Source organism: Xiphophorus couchianus, chromosome 5 (genome assembly GCF_001444195.1).
Source record: "Xiphophorus couchianus chromosome 5, X_couchianus-1.0, whole genome shotgun sequence".
In the NCBI taxonomy this organism is placed as follows: domain Eukaryota; kingdom Metazoa; phylum Chordata; class Actinopteri; order Cyprinodontiformes; family Poeciliidae; genus Xiphophorus; species Xiphophorus couchianus.
The window spans coordinates 36,015,670-36,032,234 of NC_040232.1; the positions used below are offsets into that span (position 1 = coordinate 36,015,670).

At 39.5% G+C, this 16,565-nt stretch overlaps 2 protein-coding genes across 4 annotated transcripts; one reads left to right on the forward strand and one right to left on the reverse strand.

The window, feature by feature from the left end:
* The first annotated feature begins 1,661 nt into the window (after window positions 1-1,661).
* Window positions 1,662-8,114, forward strand: LOC114145597 (uncharacterized). The gene is made up of 7 exons (XM_028019238.1): window positions 1,662-1,941; window positions 4,112-4,280; window positions 4,357-4,432; window positions 5,206-5,356; window positions 5,432-5,764; window positions 7,161-7,250; window positions 7,367-8,114. The coding sequence occupies exons 1-7, from the start codon at window positions 1,887-1,889 to the stop codon at window positions 7,429-7,431; spliced, it is 939 nt and encodes a 312-aa protein (XP_027875039.1). The 5' UTR covers window positions 1,662-1,886; the 3' UTR covers window positions 7,432-8,114.
* A 360-nt stretch (window positions 8,115-8,474) lies between these two features.
* On the reverse strand, window positions 8,475-16,229 carry ubn1 (ubinuclein 1). 3 transcript variants are annotated; one of them, XM_028019237.1, is made up of 14 exons: window positions 15,896-16,229; window positions 14,349-14,450; window positions 14,177-14,272; window positions 13,784-13,915; window positions 12,765-12,844; window positions 12,089-12,683; window positions 11,417-11,487; window positions 10,831-10,960; window positions 10,624-10,748; window positions 9,526-9,609; window positions 9,310-9,453; window positions 9,191-9,241; window positions 9,060-9,104; window positions 8,769-8,982 (listed from the first exon to the last, which is right to left on the reverse strand). In XM_028019237.1, the coding sequence occupies exons 1-14, from the start codon at window positions 16,124-16,126 to the stop codon at window positions 8,916-8,918; spliced, it is 1,953 nt and encodes a 650-aa protein (XP_027875038.1). In that variant the 5' UTR covers window positions 16,127-16,229; the 3' UTR covers window positions 8,769-8,915. The 3 variants fall into 3 exon arrangements, with proteins under 3 accessions (XP_027875037.1, XP_027875036.1, XP_027875038.1); XM_028019236.1 differs by having other exon boundaries at window positions 8,475-9,104; window positions 14,349-14,444; window positions 15,896-16,227; XM_028019235.1 differs by having other exon boundaries at window positions 8,475-9,104; window positions 15,896-16,227.
* Between the last annotated feature and the right edge of the window lie 336 nt (window positions 16,230-16,565).

Below are 16,565 nucleotides of genomic sequence, written 5' to 3' on the forward strand. Positions count from 1 at the left end.
AAGCGGGTACGATGTGATCCTGCTGGGTACGAGACGGAGCGAATGACAAAGGATTAGCGACACATGAACCACATCTGCACCGAAATAGTCTGCAGTTCACTTCATCTGACATATTTTCGTGACTTTTTGCGCATACGAGCCTGTGTGAGAAACGTCTTAAAGATGCAACTAAAGATGTAAATAAACTACTTTTCTTTTCACGTGAAAGTCATTATCTTTACATGGGCATGAGAGCAGAGTGAAATAGAAATAAGAGGTAAAACTAGACTAGTTTTTTTTGTTCAAGAGGCCCGATGATAATGAAAAACGCCTCAAAGAGAGAAAAAAAAAATCTGGTTGTTTTTACGTACCTCTACGTCAGCACCGCGGGAAGGAGAGCACGCGCGCAGCCACAGGCAGCTTCTTAAAGCAGAGTCTTAAAAATCCTGACAAAGTTTCCCCGTCTGCCTTCAGCAGAACTTGTTGCTCCAAAGGACAGGCCCGTGGCTCTTCACGCAAAAAAGACGAATCTATCCTCCTGGCGGCACAGAGAAGGAAATGGAGGCGGAGGATTTTTCATGTCAAGTTAAGGTTTTGAAGAGCAGGAAGTGACATAGGAGGTGAAGAGGAAACGAGCAGTCTGACTAGTGATTACACCAAACAGATATAATATCTATCATAGATAGATAGATAGATAGATAGATAGATAGATAGATAGATAGATAGATAGATAGATAGATAAGTAATGTTTTAATTTTTTACTTCAAATCTAAAAAGTGTGTGCATTTCTTATCGGCCTGCACAAAGAGTTCTTTGTACAAATGCCTGTAAGTTCAGGATCAGCTGAAAATGTTTTTGAATATGTGTTCATCAGCTTTGGGCAGGGGCGTCAAACTCCAGTCCTCGAGGGCCGCTGTCCTGCAGTTTTTAGATGTACCACAGGTACAAAACACTGGAATGAAACGGCTTAATTTCCTCCTCCTTGTGTAGATCAGTTCTCCAGAGCCTTAATGACCTAATTATTCTATTCAGTTGTGGTGCAGCAGAGGCACATCTAAAAGTTGCAGGGCTGTGGCCCTCGATGACTGGAGTTTGAGACCCCTGGCTTAGGGCGTGCAGCCAACAGGGGGAGGAGCTTCATGCTTGAAGGCGGAGCTAGGCCCACCCAGGCATTTCACACAGCTGAATGGTTGGCACGGGAGACCAAAGGATTTCTCAAACATGCATGAATTAATCGAGGCAACGCCACAAAAGCATTCATTCCCTCATGAATGTTTTTGATGAGGGAATAAAATTAGAACATCATGTAAAGCTCCAAAAAGTACATTTTACAAGTCTGAACACACAGCTAAACCTTAAAGACACAAAGTTGTTGTAGCTGCAAATGCTCCCAATAAAATCAGTGAACCAGAAACCATCAGAGTATAAAACAATTTGATGTAAGAGGGAGAACTGCTGAGAAGGTGTACTTATATCTGCGTAGCACACTTTTTTTTGTGTGTGTGTGTGTGTGTTCATTTGAGCTGATTAGCTGTCCAGCCCATGTTTATCACTCAGAAATACACTCATATGCAAACTCAATTCTTCCCCTCCAGTGTAATGCTGCAGCATTTCACTGGATTATTCTTGACCCTCCCTTCCTTCCTCTCCTGATATACCAACAGAGAACGCCCAGGGTGGCTTTCAGAGCCCCAGAGCAAAAGGAACCGCCTGATCATCAGTCACAGGACAAGCACATACACACCCACATACACACACACCCACATTTTCATAAAAAGCCCAAAGTACCCTGTTGTTTTCTTAGAGCTCTCAGTTCGTGGTCCCAGTCAGCATCATCGGAGGATCGGTTTTCAGTTTTTCCTTTTAGCAGAAGCAAAAAGCCTCGGAGTGAGGGAACGCGGGGAAGGATGTGTGCAGCAGGATGGTCGCTAACGCTAGTGCTGATTCGCCTCGTTGGCTCAGGTGAGTTAAAGGAGCGTGGGATGAGCAAAGTGAGAAGGCGTCTGACATTTTTTTCCAAGGAACAGGCCGGGTGATGAAAGCGTAAGATCTGAAATGGGGATTGTTTGTGTTGGTTTGGTACGCATCAAAAAGATTGGGTAAGACGCACACGCTTGTAACAGGTGGATGACATGTTGACTTTATATGGATTTTTAGTAGACCGAAAAAATAGAAACTGCAACCGTAAGAGCTTAAATCAGAAGTGGGTAATATGTACTGTGTTTCAGGTCAAATATGAAAGCAAAACTATCTGTAAATATGTCTGAAGGATATTTAATCTTTAACTTAGAAGTTAAGAAAAAGAGTCAGATTGTTTGTGAAATTGACAAACAAATTCAGCTAATTTCTCTGCTAACTAGAAGTTATGTGCCTAACTTAATTGATTTTAAGAAAAAAAATTAAATCTAGAAATGGGTAAATCAACTGACGTATTATAAAAATGAACTTTGTAACCTTCACGGTTTTGTTAGATTTGTAGAATTACACAATTAATAGATTGATCAATCAATCAGGCTTATTTGTATAGCACATTTCAGCAAAAAGGCAGTTCAAAGTGTTTTGCATCATAAAAACAGAACGATGAAACCTCCCAAAAACAACAGTCACCAATTTGAAGAAACCGGTAACGAACATGTTTTGTCGAGTGCCATCATCAAAATCAGCATTAACACATCAGATACGTTGGTTGGTGTTTTCATTTGTCACGGTTCAAACAGGTGGGATTTAAATCTAGACTTAAAGGAACTCAGAGTTTTGGCTCTTTGCAGGTTGGATGTAAAACACCTTCGCTCCAAGAAATGAGTGTATAACTTTTTAATGTATTTTTTTGTTTGTTTGTTTTTGAATTTGAATCCCAAATTTAAAATGCTTCATATAATACAGTCATCACTCTGACTGAAATAACTAAAGGAAAAAAAAAAGAAAAGATTTCAGTTAATTTTATATAATTTTTCAAGCTCTTTGTAAGCTAAACGGTGCACCAGCAGACTGGTGAAGGGGGATTGGACCCATACCGTATAATCATTCTGACAGCCACCCCGTCTGCTGCGGGTGAGATCACCAGATAGGAGAACAGTCTCGGGGTTCGCTGGAACAATGGCCGATCCAAAAAGAGGAGTAGGTTCTTTTGACTTGGGCAGGGTGTCCTTCCTTCCTCAGAGGAACACGCTGGATGGACTCGGCCCGCGAAGAAACAATGGCTCGCAACAGCTCAGCAGAATGGGTAATATTTCACTAGGTGGCAACATTCAGTTGACCCTGGCCTTCACTATGCAAAGGCAGGAGATTCTGAGTCATGAGGTCATGCCTCACAATGCCAAAGTAAATAGACGGAGGGACGCATTGTTGTATTCATAAATAGGTTGGGAGTCGGCATTGTAAAGGCTTGTGGCGTGCAACACGGATGAGCGTAGCATGACTGACATGGTTCGGTTTGTAGATGTCCATGCAGTGGCTTCCTAAAGTATTCACACCCCTTGACGTTTCCCATATTTTGTCACGTTACAACTACAAACATAGTTCATTGGAATTTAGTGGAAAACACAAAGTGGTATACGATTGAGAAGGGGAAAGAAAATTATTTGCAATTCAAAACATTTTTTTTTTTTTTTTACAAATAAAAAAAAGCAGCTGCAGCTCAGTCAGGTTAGATGGAGAGGAAACAGACATTTTCAGACCTCGCCACAGGTTCTTCACTGGGTTTTGGTCTGGACTTTGACTGGACCATTGCACACAGTTTTTCATTTGTAAAAAAAAAAAACCATTTCGAATCAGGCATAATTTTCTTTTTTACTTTGCAACATGACAAAAATGTATGAATATGTTTGCAAGCCACTGTATAATTTCAATTTTAGTTGATGTAAACTAAATGAAGTTTAGTTTTACTAAATGAATCTCTCTATAAGTGGTTTTGGAAGTTCCAGTTAATCTAAAATAATTTAAAAAAGAAGTTTAGTCTGATTTAATCAGTCAGTGAAGCAGTGAAGGAATAAAACTCAGTAGCTGTCTCTACTGCAAGAGTGTAACTCATTGTTTTGTGTTTTCAATTCAATTCCATTCAAAACTACTTTATTAATCCCAAAGGGAATTTAAATGTTGTTGTAACTCATTCTCTCGCTCTCTGTTCCCTCAGCTACCTCCTCTCCCATAACTCCTTCTGCCTCACATCTACCATCACAGATGTCGCCCCGCTCTCCTTCACCAACTGGCCTCCCGCCCCTGACCTCCTCTAGCAGCTCCATGGAGCGGACGACCACGGCCAGCTGCAGTCTACGGATTTCGCCTTCAACTCTTGTGGTCAGGTAGGGTCTAAATTTAAAAAGCGGTTCTAAAGAAGAAGAAAAAGAGAACAGTTTCCAATAAACTCTCCTGTTTTAGGTTTGGAGATCCAGCCACGGCTAACTGCTCGAATCTAAACCCTCGGTATTCTCTGATGGGCTGGGTAAATCTACTGGTAAGACAGAAACTCCCTGGCTATGATGTCATGCTTGATAAAGATGAGACGTCTGGAGTTTTAATTAAAAAAAAAAGGGCTTCAGAATTTTAGAGTTTTGAATAAACCATATTAGTGTATTTATATTAAAGCATACATGTTTATATGTCACTGATGCTGAACCTCTACTTGTTGCATGAATTCCCGTGCAGGGATGGTCTAAGGTATAAGTGATTTTATTGGCTGCTTAGGGCCTCCACACAACCAGGGGGCGCCCAAGAGCAAAAGACTAGCAAAATATACATTTTTAAATAATAAATACAAACTAAATGCTTTTAAACATCGAAAAACAATTTCTATATTACTTTCATTACTTTCATTACATTACTGACATAATAGTTTAATCTCTTCCTGTTTCCTGTTGCCTCTATTGGGGAAATATAAGACATCAAACTTGTTAACTTGTTTACTGTAAATTCAGTGTTTATCAGCTGATGTTACTTTCAAGTACTTCGAACAATAAGTATTTGAAAGTACACTTAAATATCACTATTTAAGAATTCATTTTGGTACTCCTGTAACGTTAAAATCAGTAGCAATAATACTGTCGGTACGTCGTAAGCTAAATAGAAATAACACTAATTATAGTAAGTATGTTACACAGAGTGTAGAGTAGAGCCTATGTTTAGGCCTGTTGCAATAAATCAATTAATCACATGACAAATCAAAACAAGCTCAATCATTTCAATTTGTACGGCTTATTGTTTTTCTCATTTCTCTCTTTCTACCAAAAGAGAGAAACGCAAGAAACTTCAGTTCACACAATGGAAAGTTTTCTGGTGTGGAGTGTGGACAGCTTTACTGAATGGACTCTCAGCCCTATATGTTATGCAACGTCTGATGAGGGAGGGCAGTGCAGCAGTTCTCTCTCTGTAATAGTCTACCGTGAGTTCCTTTTTTTTAACCATACGAGAAAACTGAAGGATTTTAAGTTGCCTGACTCTCCGTCTGCCTCCACAGAGCCACCAAAAACAGTCTCCATCCGGTTTTTGAATCAAAGCGGCCCGATGTACGAGAGACGACAGTACCTTCTGCAGTGCACAGTTGAGGATGTCGCGCCCGTGGAAAACCTGGTGGTGACCTTCTACAAGGGACAAACGGCGCTGGCTGAGCTCCGCTCCAACAGGACCGCAGAGAAGACTCCAGTGAAAGAGAGCTTCAGTCTGCTCGTCGCTCCCTGCAGAGGGGACAATGGACACCAGTACTGGTGTGAGGCGAAGCTGGAACTGGGGCCTTCAGGACCACAGCAGCCTCCAGCAGAGAGGTCACAGAACATCACCGCGACGGTCCTCTGTGAGCGAACAATTGGGATGTTTCCAATAAATAAATAAAATTATGATCACGAGTGATTAAGCTCGTTTAGGCAACAAGTCAATAAAAATCATAGTGGCGACAGATGTACGTAGCACTATGTACAAACAGTACATGTACATAGTGGATGTAATCATGAGATATATTCAGAGCTCAGTCATGGCTCTAGCGCTCATCACCCAACCAGAGGAGACGTCAGCGTTTTATTCTTTGGAACAACCAACCCCTTACACTCTTATTCTAGGCATTTTGGGGAATTTATAGTCAGTGATTTTACATAAGAGCTATGGATTCAACAGGTGGAAATGACACACAGGTTTCTATGAACTGTATGATGCAGTGGGAGCTCTGGTTGAGCCAGCTGCACATTGGGAGAAAAAAAACCCAAACCATCCTCCTCCTACTTCCTGTTGTCTTTGACGTTTCTGCCAGTGGTAACATCCATCTGTTGATCACATGACTTGTGATGCAAAAATGTTTCCATTGCAGTTTTGCGACATACATCTATTTCGATACGGCTAAAAAAAAAAATGTAAAAAACTCACCTCATCCTAGTGCAAAAACTTTTTAATCGAAAAATTAGCTTTTTTTGAAAATGCGAATATTTCGTAATTTCAATTTGTGCACATCTATAACAAATGGATACATTGTCAGATATGACAGTTAAAAATGTAATACCTGCAGCTGACAACACAAGACAGAAACAGAATAAGGTTTCTTATAAGATTTTATATACTTTTTTGCAGTGTCATGTAGTTAAATTAAATACAGACAGTGAACGGAGAGGTCACTCTATTCTGTCATTCCAGGGTAACTTTGGAGCGCTCATCTTATCCAATTTTAGAATCATTTGAACCACGCTAAATCTGTCAGAGTACTGTTCATCAACCTCTTATTTGAATACAATTTTGACATTGAGAATACTTATTAATCAGCATTAAGAATAATAACAGTCGTAAAGGAAACAATAGTAATAGTAATGGTTAAAAAAAAAACCATTATGCGCCAAGTGTTTTACTTTATTTTTATAAGAAAAGATTGGCCAGAAATAGTGAAATATACGTGATTAGCTGGCTTGAAAGCATTTGTTCTAGCAATTTCTTTCAGATCATTACTGAGGAAAGAACACAATGAACAAACAGCATTAATGATCATTAATGGATTTGAACATCTGCAGGAAAATTGGTTGGCGTTGATGGAAATAGAACCAAGAACAGGGAAGAAAACCTGTTAGACATGATTATGTTGTCTTCGCCTGATCACATAAAACATGAATACATTAAAAGATTGAAATGAGACAAAAATGTCAAAAGTTTAAGCCTATGCATGTTTTTGTAACCTTGTCAAATCTAAATGCTATTTGTTCCTCTCCCTCAAGGGGATCCAGAACATATTCATCAATCCAAGCTGTACATGGAGGAAAAACCTCTGGACTGTGAAGTTCAAAACCAGACACTAGGAGGAAACGGTAATATTCAGAATTAAACAAGTTGTTTCACCTCAACAGTGTTTCCTGCTAAATAATGAAGATCTCATTTCCAATGAAAAGGAAAGACTTTAGAATTATGTCCATTTCTTTTACAGGAACTACAAACAGATGTCGAGGATGCTTCTTATTGATCGCTCTTCTTGCTCATTTGATTAAGTGACTGTGAAACCTGAGGGAACACACCAATTCCCGACTTGGACTGGTCCAGATGTGGGAAACGCATCCCAGAACCTGAGTCTGTCTTTAATGTAAAAAATTATTTTTTTTTAAAATTGTGTCTTTTCCCCTTATATGTTGATTATGAAGACCTCAAACACCAGGGCAAGTCCCAATAAAAGCAAAATCTACTCTAAAGAGCCACTGCTAAGGTACATGTTCTGACAGCAGATCAACTCTTGCTCAAAATGTTAAAGCTCATTTTTATGAATGCTGCTTTGAAGAAAATGTTTATTTAATTTAGTGAATTCTACGTTTTGTTGGATGTTTGTTTTGTTTAATTCATATCCAGTGTACATATTTTTTAGTCTACATTCAAATGTAAAATCTGCCTTCAGGATCAACTATTCATGTTAATTGAGGCATGCTTCTTTTAATCCAAGCATCAGTTAAATTTTGTGATGTCATAATGTCAAGTTCATTTAGGATATTTGGAGTGTTTGTAAAATACAGAAATGTTTGTCTCAACTGACCATCTTCCCTGAATTTAGCGTATTGTTCAGAATCAATGCTGCAGCCACCCAACACAGAGCTATGAACAATTTTCTGACCTCTTGGGGGGGAAAAAAAAAAAACACCATCAGAAGTCAAAGATAGCTTGAATAAAATAAAGGCTTTCAAGTTTTATTTTTATCTTAAAAGCTATTTAAACTAACTTTCTCAGACAGATTGGTAGAATCTAGAAATCGTTTAGAATCAATGTCACAGATTTATGCCTGGTTCAATCGGCAAGATTTCTAAATCTTGCCGATTTTCAAAACTTTAAAGTATTGAAAAAAGAAAACAGATGGCACGATAAGCCTGTAATGCCTGTGTGTGGTGTCGAGTGACAAGGCAGGAGCAACACACCACACACAAATCAATTTCACTCCCCAACATTCAGGTGTCAAATGGGAAATCTCACAACATCTCTCGAGTCCAAACATGGCAGTTTGTGGACTACTTTATGAAAAAAAAAAAAAAAAAAAAAGGATGTCTGACGTTCACTAGACTTTCTGGCTGCAGCTTTATTTGTTTTTAATAAGGTGAATTACAATCCGACAGCACTGAAGACGAGAGTCATGTTTCTCACAACGTCCAAGTCAGAACTGTCCAGAAATTTAACAGTAATCCTTCAATATTTATCAGAACGGACAGAGCTACTGTAAACCCTCAGGAATGACCAGGTTAGCAAGAGGTTCAGGCAATATGCAATTACATGAAGGTTAAGGTTAAATCTACTGTCCGTTTCTAAGTTGGGAAACTCCAAAAGATTTGATATCCCCAACCTGCAAAAGCTGAGGCAAAACAACCTGACTCTCAGGGAAATTGATTGGGCTTGAGTGAGGTGGTGGAGGAGGAAGAGGAGAACTTCTGTCGTCCATCCCAACGCTCCAGGGCCTGAAGACCGCCGCCGCCAAGTAGTCCCTGGAGAGAGTGAGGGGCTGCTCACAAGCCAGTGCCTGGTCGGCGAGGATATCCAGGAGGGAACATCCGGGAGTCTCTGGAGGTCTGTCTGCCTTTGGAGGAGAGAAGGAGACCGAGACGCCCGACTCCACCTTCAGTTCTTCAGTTCCCTGAGTGCTTGTGCACCTGCCTGGACGCTTCTCAGTTTGATAGTTCTTGGCCTTGTTTACTCTGAACACACGAGAACATGCACATCATATGAAAACGATCTAAAAAAAATTCAAACGCATTCCAAAGAGTTCGCTGGACTTTCTTACTGGAGTGAAGCAAAGAGGCCTGACAGCTTCCTGCTCTCCCTCATCAGCACCCTGAAATAACAATGAGGTAAAAATCTTTTTCTTTTATTAATGCGTCAGGTTTTGAAAGGGCAACAGACCTGGACTGCATCCATCCTTTAGGCCAAAGAGGTTTCACTTCATTGTCAAGCACAGTCTTCATGTACTCTTCAAGCTCTTGCCCTTCTTTCCCCTCTTTTTGACATGTCGCCAGTTTCTCTTTCAACAAGAGACCCAAGCAATCTCTGCACGTTATGAAAACAAGTGTTACAAGAATCGTCCACATTTCCCCTCAGATGATCTTTGTAGCAATCCACCTGATCTCCTGATTCCATTTGAACAGTTTCTTTGGAACAGCTTTTCTGGTACTTTTCTCCACCACCGTGTCCTCTTCAGTTTCCCTGAGGCAGATTTGGAAAGATGGATATGCTCAGCCTCCAGTTATATACATGCACAACACGGTGTATATACTGTATGTTCAAAGTTTGGACAGTTGGGTTCAGTCTTCTGATTACTCTTATATTCTACATGCAGCATTAGTTTGATGATATGGAAGGCCAATGGGATTTTGAGTTACCAAAGCTACCAAAATGTCAACATTTGTCAAGCAGGTAGAAACTGAAATCAGCTTAAATAATGCATTTTGGTGAGAACTTGATTTTGACCGTTGACACCATTGAAGTGAGACATTTCTGCAGCAGAAGAGGAGATTTGGTAAACCTGGATGTAAACATTGGCTGAGTTTTCTCAAAGCTCTAAAATTCTGAAAGTGTCAGTGATGTGCATAACACAGGGCTGTCCAAAGTGGGGCCGGCATCCGGCATATTTTAGTTCTCTCCCTGGTGGTACAAACTACCTTTTCAGCGCGTCAATGTTCTTCTAATAAGCCATCATTGGATCCAGGTGTGTTAAACCAAGGAGAGAACTAAACCTCCAGGTTGCCGGCCCTCCAGGACCCACTTTGGGCACCACTGGAACACTATCCCACCACTCTTGGCTCTGACTACACATTCAAACAGACTTCTCCATAGAATTTGCTGTCAATGTGCAGAAAATTCAATTGTTGGCTCGAACATAGAAATGGGAGGCAGGTAGGAGCAGCATGTCTGCTTGGTGGAGGTATTTTAATGCGGATGACAGACATTGCACATGCAAACTGACACATGCAAACTTCACAATTCAAATGGGCAAAGAAAGGTTGCATTCAATACAACAAACCATGACAAGTAATGTGAATAATAAAAAGGGACATGCAGGATGTATCTTTGGACTTTGTATCTGATCAGGACATTTCTAGTAATACCAGATTTCAGTTCATTATTAAATGTCCTCCAAAAGAAGAACATTCCCAACTTTATATGAGTAGTGTACTTTAACAGCGCTGGCAACTCAAAAAAATATTTAAAAGAACTTACTTCGAAGTCTTTGCTTGCTCATAGGCTTGGCAACTTTCCTGGAAGCAAGCCACCTGCTCCGGCATTGACCTTTCAATGGCCTCCTTAAGTTGCTGCAGTTGATCTTCTGCACCAGGAGTTTCCTCCTTAAAAGTTAGACGGGGTTAAAAGCAGAAGCCCCACACTGTTTATAAAGAAATATCATTTCAATTCCTAAAACAAGCTCACTTCATGTGTGATGAGCAGTTTCTTGACTCGTTTCAACAGAGTATCTTTACTGCAGGGCATGAAGGAGGACAGGTGTTTGTAGACCTTGGAGCGAAGCTGGCTGCTCTGCTCCTGACACTGCAGCTCAATACTGGAGCAAGACAAACACGAGCAGAACGCCACACTCAGTACAATGCAGACGCACTAAATGTTAAACATTCAAGTTTGAGATATGAACTTAAATCTGCCAACCTTGATGTTTGACAGTGTATTAGCAGCTTAATCTAAGTGTGTTGCATTCAGTCAATGTCCAATTACATGTAGCTTTTAAGAATGAAAGCAGGATCAGCTGTTACAGTAAGGTTGAATAGCAAGACTGGTTGTTCAATTTAATAGCTTCTATACATTAGGATACTTTGGCTTGTGAAATTTCCCTAGTTTAGCTTGCTTATGTTATTTCACAAAAAAAAGAAAGAAAAAGAATTAAGTAAAACCACAACAACAGTACTGATAATGATTCCTTGCTGTTTTATAGTTTCAAGTATATATTTTTTAAAAATGCTAATACAAGACAATCTGAAATTATACATGTTGGGGATTTATTTACTTGAGCAGAATTGAGTTGATATCTGGACTGAAGAACTTGAGTTTTGACTCCCCCTCCGATGTCTTGGCAGCCTAAACAAATAAAAGGTGGGTCTAATACACATCTTTTCATTCAAAAAGGTTCCAGTGATACACAAAAAAGTGACACAGGTTAAAAAAATTAAAAAAGATAAACTGATTAGTACAATATCACCACAAAAAAAAAAAATCACTATGCTGTAAATATTTTTTTTACTCCAAAAAGTATTTTGGGTCTAATTTCTAGAGTTAATCTCTTGGTACACTTGAGATAAACTAACTTAAAAGCAACTTTTCAGCAAGAAATAACTTTTTTTTAAATTCAGTTCTTTGATGTTGAAAAGTACAATTTCCTCTGGCAGATTATTTCACTTGTTACATGGGAAAATGAAATGTATTGTTTTAAGTGGGATAATCTGCCAGTGGTATTAGTAATTTTTCAACAAAATTAACTTAAACAAACTTCTACATCTTGCTTAAAAGTTACTTCTGAATTAGTCCCCCCACCAGATATTTGCACTATAAATAAGATTTAATAAAATTCTGTTTTTGCAGTGTACATATGTCAATTGATTTGGGTGAAAATCTAGACTTGATCAAGGTTTTTTTAAGTTTACTAAAAAAAAAAATAAAAATAAAAATCCCCACATCTCACCATCACCAAGCTCCAAATGCTGTCCTCCAGTTCTGGGGGAAGTCCCTCAGGCAGCGGGGTACTCTGAGTCAGAACCACAGGACCGGCTTCAGCCTGGAGCTGAAGTTGCTCTGAGCGAGGCGTCGGGAGCAAGCTGGTCTTCGTGGTTAAAAACTGGGATTCACCTTCAGACTGAACGTTCTGCTGGATCTGATCATCCGATTTGATGTCAAGTTGTGCTTCAGCAGCTGTTTGGGGAAGAGATTTTGGCGACAGAGACTCTTCGCTAACCTCTAACAAAGAGTCCAAATCTATGTCAAAATCCACCGTGCTGGCCGCTTGGATCAGAGCGTTATCATTGGTGGAGCCGATCAAACTGAGGAGAGGGTCCGTTAGACCGGAGCTGCCTCCCCCAGCTGCATCTGCTGTGGACATGGAGGCCGTGGTCGCTGGCTCCGTTACAGCAGCCGTCGTCGTCTGGCGTGCCTTCCCCTGTTTTTGCCGCTCCCTTTCCTTCTCTCGCTGAAACTTCTTCAGCATGCTGGTGACGCTCAACGTCTTGGCCTTTTTCTTCTTTTTTAGTTTTCCTTCATCCACCCCCAGTTTGGACGTGTTGCTACAAAACAGACAGCCATGAGTAAATGGTCAAACGCTTTCAAATCTCAGACAGGAGTTTATTGACTCTGGCCAAGCATACCTTACATTTGTGTTGGTCTTCATCGCACCGAGTGCCTTACCCCATTTCTTTGGATTCGGCTCACCTTCAAGTTTACGTTTCTGATGATGTACAGCATTAATATATATATATATACACACACACACAAACACAACAAGCTCAAATTGCAAGATGGTGAAGACAGTTTGGATATCAAATCTTGTACAAAACTAGACCAAATTTTCCATTTTTCCCCAGCATTCAAGATTAGATAGGGTTGGTGAAATTTTCAGGCCGACTGTCCCCAGTGGCCGGATGATTCAAAACTCAACAAAAATCGAACACCATACCTGAAGGCTACTAGGTCACACCAACATCTCTCCTCTTAATGCACAAACAAAGTTGGTGCTTTTAGTATAACTCACGTGCATAAAAATAAAGCCAGAGCAGTGACACAAAAGAGATAGACCTAAGACCTGTTGGATGAGACACTTGGTACAAAAAAAACCAGACTTCCAGCTGACAACAGGAAGTCTCAGCAAAACATAAAAGTTGCTGTATTTAAGAGGATCAGTATTGCATAAAAATAACTGAGCTTTACATCATGTTATAAAGTTATTTCCCTCATCAAAAACCATCCCTGGAGTGTTGCCTGGAAATCACATAACACTGGTCCTTTAACAGAACTGAACACGCTTTTTCTAAGCTGAAGTTGGAAATCTTGTTGTGAAGTTAAGCATCAACATTTTTTCAGGAAGAAGCACCAAGATAGTTAAATTTAGGTAACTGTAGACATGAGAAGTGCTATATAAGATGGGGGAAAAAAATCAGCTTAAAATCTAGTAATTTTATGGAGTATTTTTGTCTTCATGTTAAAGTCACCACAACCTTTCTTCCTAAAGCAAAACTACTTAGTCACCACATCTGTACCTAATGCAAGTGCTCGCTTATTAAAGAAAAATCTTTAAGAACTAGAATCTCCATCAGACTTTATAGAAACTGGAGCTTAGAAAACGGCAATTCAAAAAAAGAAAAAAAACATTAAAGCCAACAGCACGTACTTTAGTTGGTTGAAATATTCCCTCGTCTGTTGAGTCGTCTGTGTCAGTGGCCTGACGAAAATGCAGAATGCCCGAATTCACGTAGAATCCACCAAATTTAGTGGTAAGGGTGGACGGCACAAACTCGTCGTACTGGGCCGGAATCAGAAAGGAAATGCCTTTTAAGTTTGTTTTTATGTGCACAATGAGGAAAATTAATTAGGTGAGGAACTGAAACCATAACAAAGAACCTCAGTGACAGTTTTCTGCACTTTCTATGGATTAGAGTTACTAGTAGAATGCCTTAATTCTATTAAAAAGCCTCAACTTAAATGTACCCAACTTCACAGAAATTGTGCTATTCTGGACTCAGGATGACAGAAATGCAAAACACTATAGTGAAAACAGACTCACTGCCTCAGAGTTGTCAATGAAAGAATCCTCATCATCATATCCATATCCAATGTCAAGCAGATCCTCAATGCGGTCTTTATTCTTATGTCTGCCTGCCTGAAACGCACAAATCATAAACAACTCAGTTTTAAAATAATTAATAAAAAAAAAAAAGTCAATCATAGATACTCGCATATTTTTGTTCCGACTGTCTTGCGACAGCAGCAGCTTCTTCATGTTCTCGCCGTTCTTCCAGCTCCAGTCGGCTCAGCGGGACATCGTCCGTTTGCTGCAACTGACATTAATCAGAACGGAAAAAACAAAAGAGTAAAAGCAGTCTGCCTTCAGCTACACCGAGCTAAACTTCACATTTGCAGCTTTTCAACATTAGACAGTGTTGGACAACCATTTGATAAAATAGTCAACCATCTGAAGGTTATCTGGAGCCCTTATAATCTTTGTTCTAGTAAATTGTAAAGGTGAACCGACTGTCAAGAAGAATATTGCAGAACAAAAACTGGTTAAACGCTACAGAGACGCTTTTGAATATTTACTAAAACTTAAGGCTCTTATGTTTTAGTAAATAAAAAGTTAAATACTTTGCTTCACTTAGAAAATAAGAAAATTGCAATGAGATAATTAAAATTCAGATACATGTGATTGTAATGGCCCATGTTGAAATAAGCTTTGTTGTTGAAATAGGCTATATTTGACTTTACTAGTTCATAAATTACAAACTACTTATTCTTAAAAATGAGGAACTAATATGTAGTTCAATACTTTTTCTTCTTTTTGCTTTTTCCTTTGGTTTATTGTTTTGATTGCATTTCCCTCCAGTTTATGTAAAACACACTGAATTCCCTTGTTGCTAAAAACGTGTTATACAAATAAAATTACCTTACCTAGAATAGTTTTATAGTGCAGTGTTTGTGGGACTTCGCCTGTATGCAGTGACACGCATTGCCAAAACGACTAAAAAGTAGTACTTCACATATTATAGCAATAAATGTAGGATTTTAATAAAATATCTTTGTGGAAAAAATGACTACATTGTTGGTAAATTTGAAGAATGTGGAGTTTGCAATGGCCACTTAATAAAGAGTTCTTGAATCCTTTTTTTTTTTTAAAGAAACTTTTTTTGTCATAATTCGTCATATTCTTAAAACAAAGTGTTTATATTTTGTGGCTGGGCATGGTTTGCCCTCCATACAGGCAACAGGCCATGTAATCCCATTCTTTTCATAATTTACAACGACAGTGCTTGCTCTGTTTAATAATTAATGTACCTTTTCTTAAAAATATACATTTAGAAACATTAAATATTGAGGTCATAAATTGCTTACAATTATGAATTCTTAACATACATAATTTAAGAAAATATTAATTTGATATTGGTCATTTAATAATATGTAACACTTTTGATGGAGTAGCTTGTCAATAAATAAGCAATTTCCCCATGGGAATTAAAAAAGGTATATTCTAATTCTCCCACACCAGCTAGTTATCGATTACCCCCGGGTCACGCGCAGGCTGAAGTTAAGTAATGGACTCATCGATGCTAAAACAAAGTATTTAGTATTGGTTACTATGGTGAATTTACATAAGAACGTGCGAACTGAATGCGCCAAATAAGCTGCCTTGTTCCTTCAAAACGTCAGTAACGCGGTTTCCAATTCAGCACAACAAAGATGAATTTAGACACAGCTGATGAAGAACACATAAAACAGGATGCGAGCCCACCTCGTCCTCAATCAGCTCACTGTAGTTAAACTCTGGAAAGCTCCTCTTGCCGGGCTCAAACAAAGTGAGAACCAGCCGAACAGTTTCGGCGACAGATGGCGGGCCTGGGCCGGTTCCGGTGTCCTGCGGACCAACAGGAGAACCCGGCTGGACGGAACTCCGTGCTTCAGAACCAAGGGAACCGACGCCACAGCTCAGAGTGGTGAGCGGGACTCTCCGAGACTCGGCCATGATCTGAGACGCACCGGCCGCAGAGTGTGTTTTAATTTGAGCGGTCTTCCTCCTGGGAAGGTCCAATTAGCACCAAGCGGAAGCAGGTGTGTGCGTCTGCTTCTGGGCACGCGCTCGGCCTCACTTCCAGCCAATGATTTAGCTGCGATATGCAGCTCAGTGTAATGCAGAGAACATGCATGTTAAATTAGATCCCTCTTTTTAAAAAAAACATTAAATAAGAAAGTCAAGATGTGTTTAGCACAATGTTTTGTTTTTTAAGCCATGCAATCATGCAGCTGGTATAAACACTTCAAATCATTATATGGAAAGTAAGCAATATATTATTTGTTTTCATCTAAGTTGCAAATAAAATATTTTTTTCGATAGCAGTCGATTTTATCAGATGCATCTGATACTCGAAGAAAACAATATCTTCTGTTTCACAGCTGAAATTTTG

What these genes read in the sequence shown, in the direction of transcription:
- LOC114145597 (XM_028019238.1), top strand. Translation starts at nt 1,887, where the DNA reads ATGTGTGCAGCAGGATGGTCGCTAACGCTAGTGCTGATTCGCCTCGTT. An exon ending in TCTCTCTGTAATAGTCTACC is followed by an intron (nt 5,357 to 5,431) that starts GTGAGTTCCTTT and finishes CTGCCTCCACAG; the next exon opens with AGCCACCAAAAACAGTCTCC. An exon ending in CATCACCGCGACGGTCCTCT is followed by an intron (nt 5,765 to 7,160) that starts GTGAGCGAACAA and finishes CTCTCCCTCAAG; the next exon opens with GGGATCCAGAACATATTCAT.
- ubn1 (XM_028019235.1), bottom strand. Translation starts at nt 16,126, where the DNA reads ATGGCCGAGTCTCGGAGAGTCCCGCTCACCACTCTGAGCTGTGGCGTC. An exon ending in AACTGCTCATCACACATGAA is followed by an intron (nt 10,749 to 10,830) that starts GTGAGCTTGTTT and finishes CTAACTTTTAAG; the next exon opens with GAGGAAACTCCTGGTGCAGA. An exon ending in AAATGGAATCAGGAGATCAG is followed by an intron (nt 9,454 to 9,525) that starts GTGGATTGCTAC and finishes CATAACGTGCAG; the next exon opens with AGATTGCTTGGGTCTCTTGT.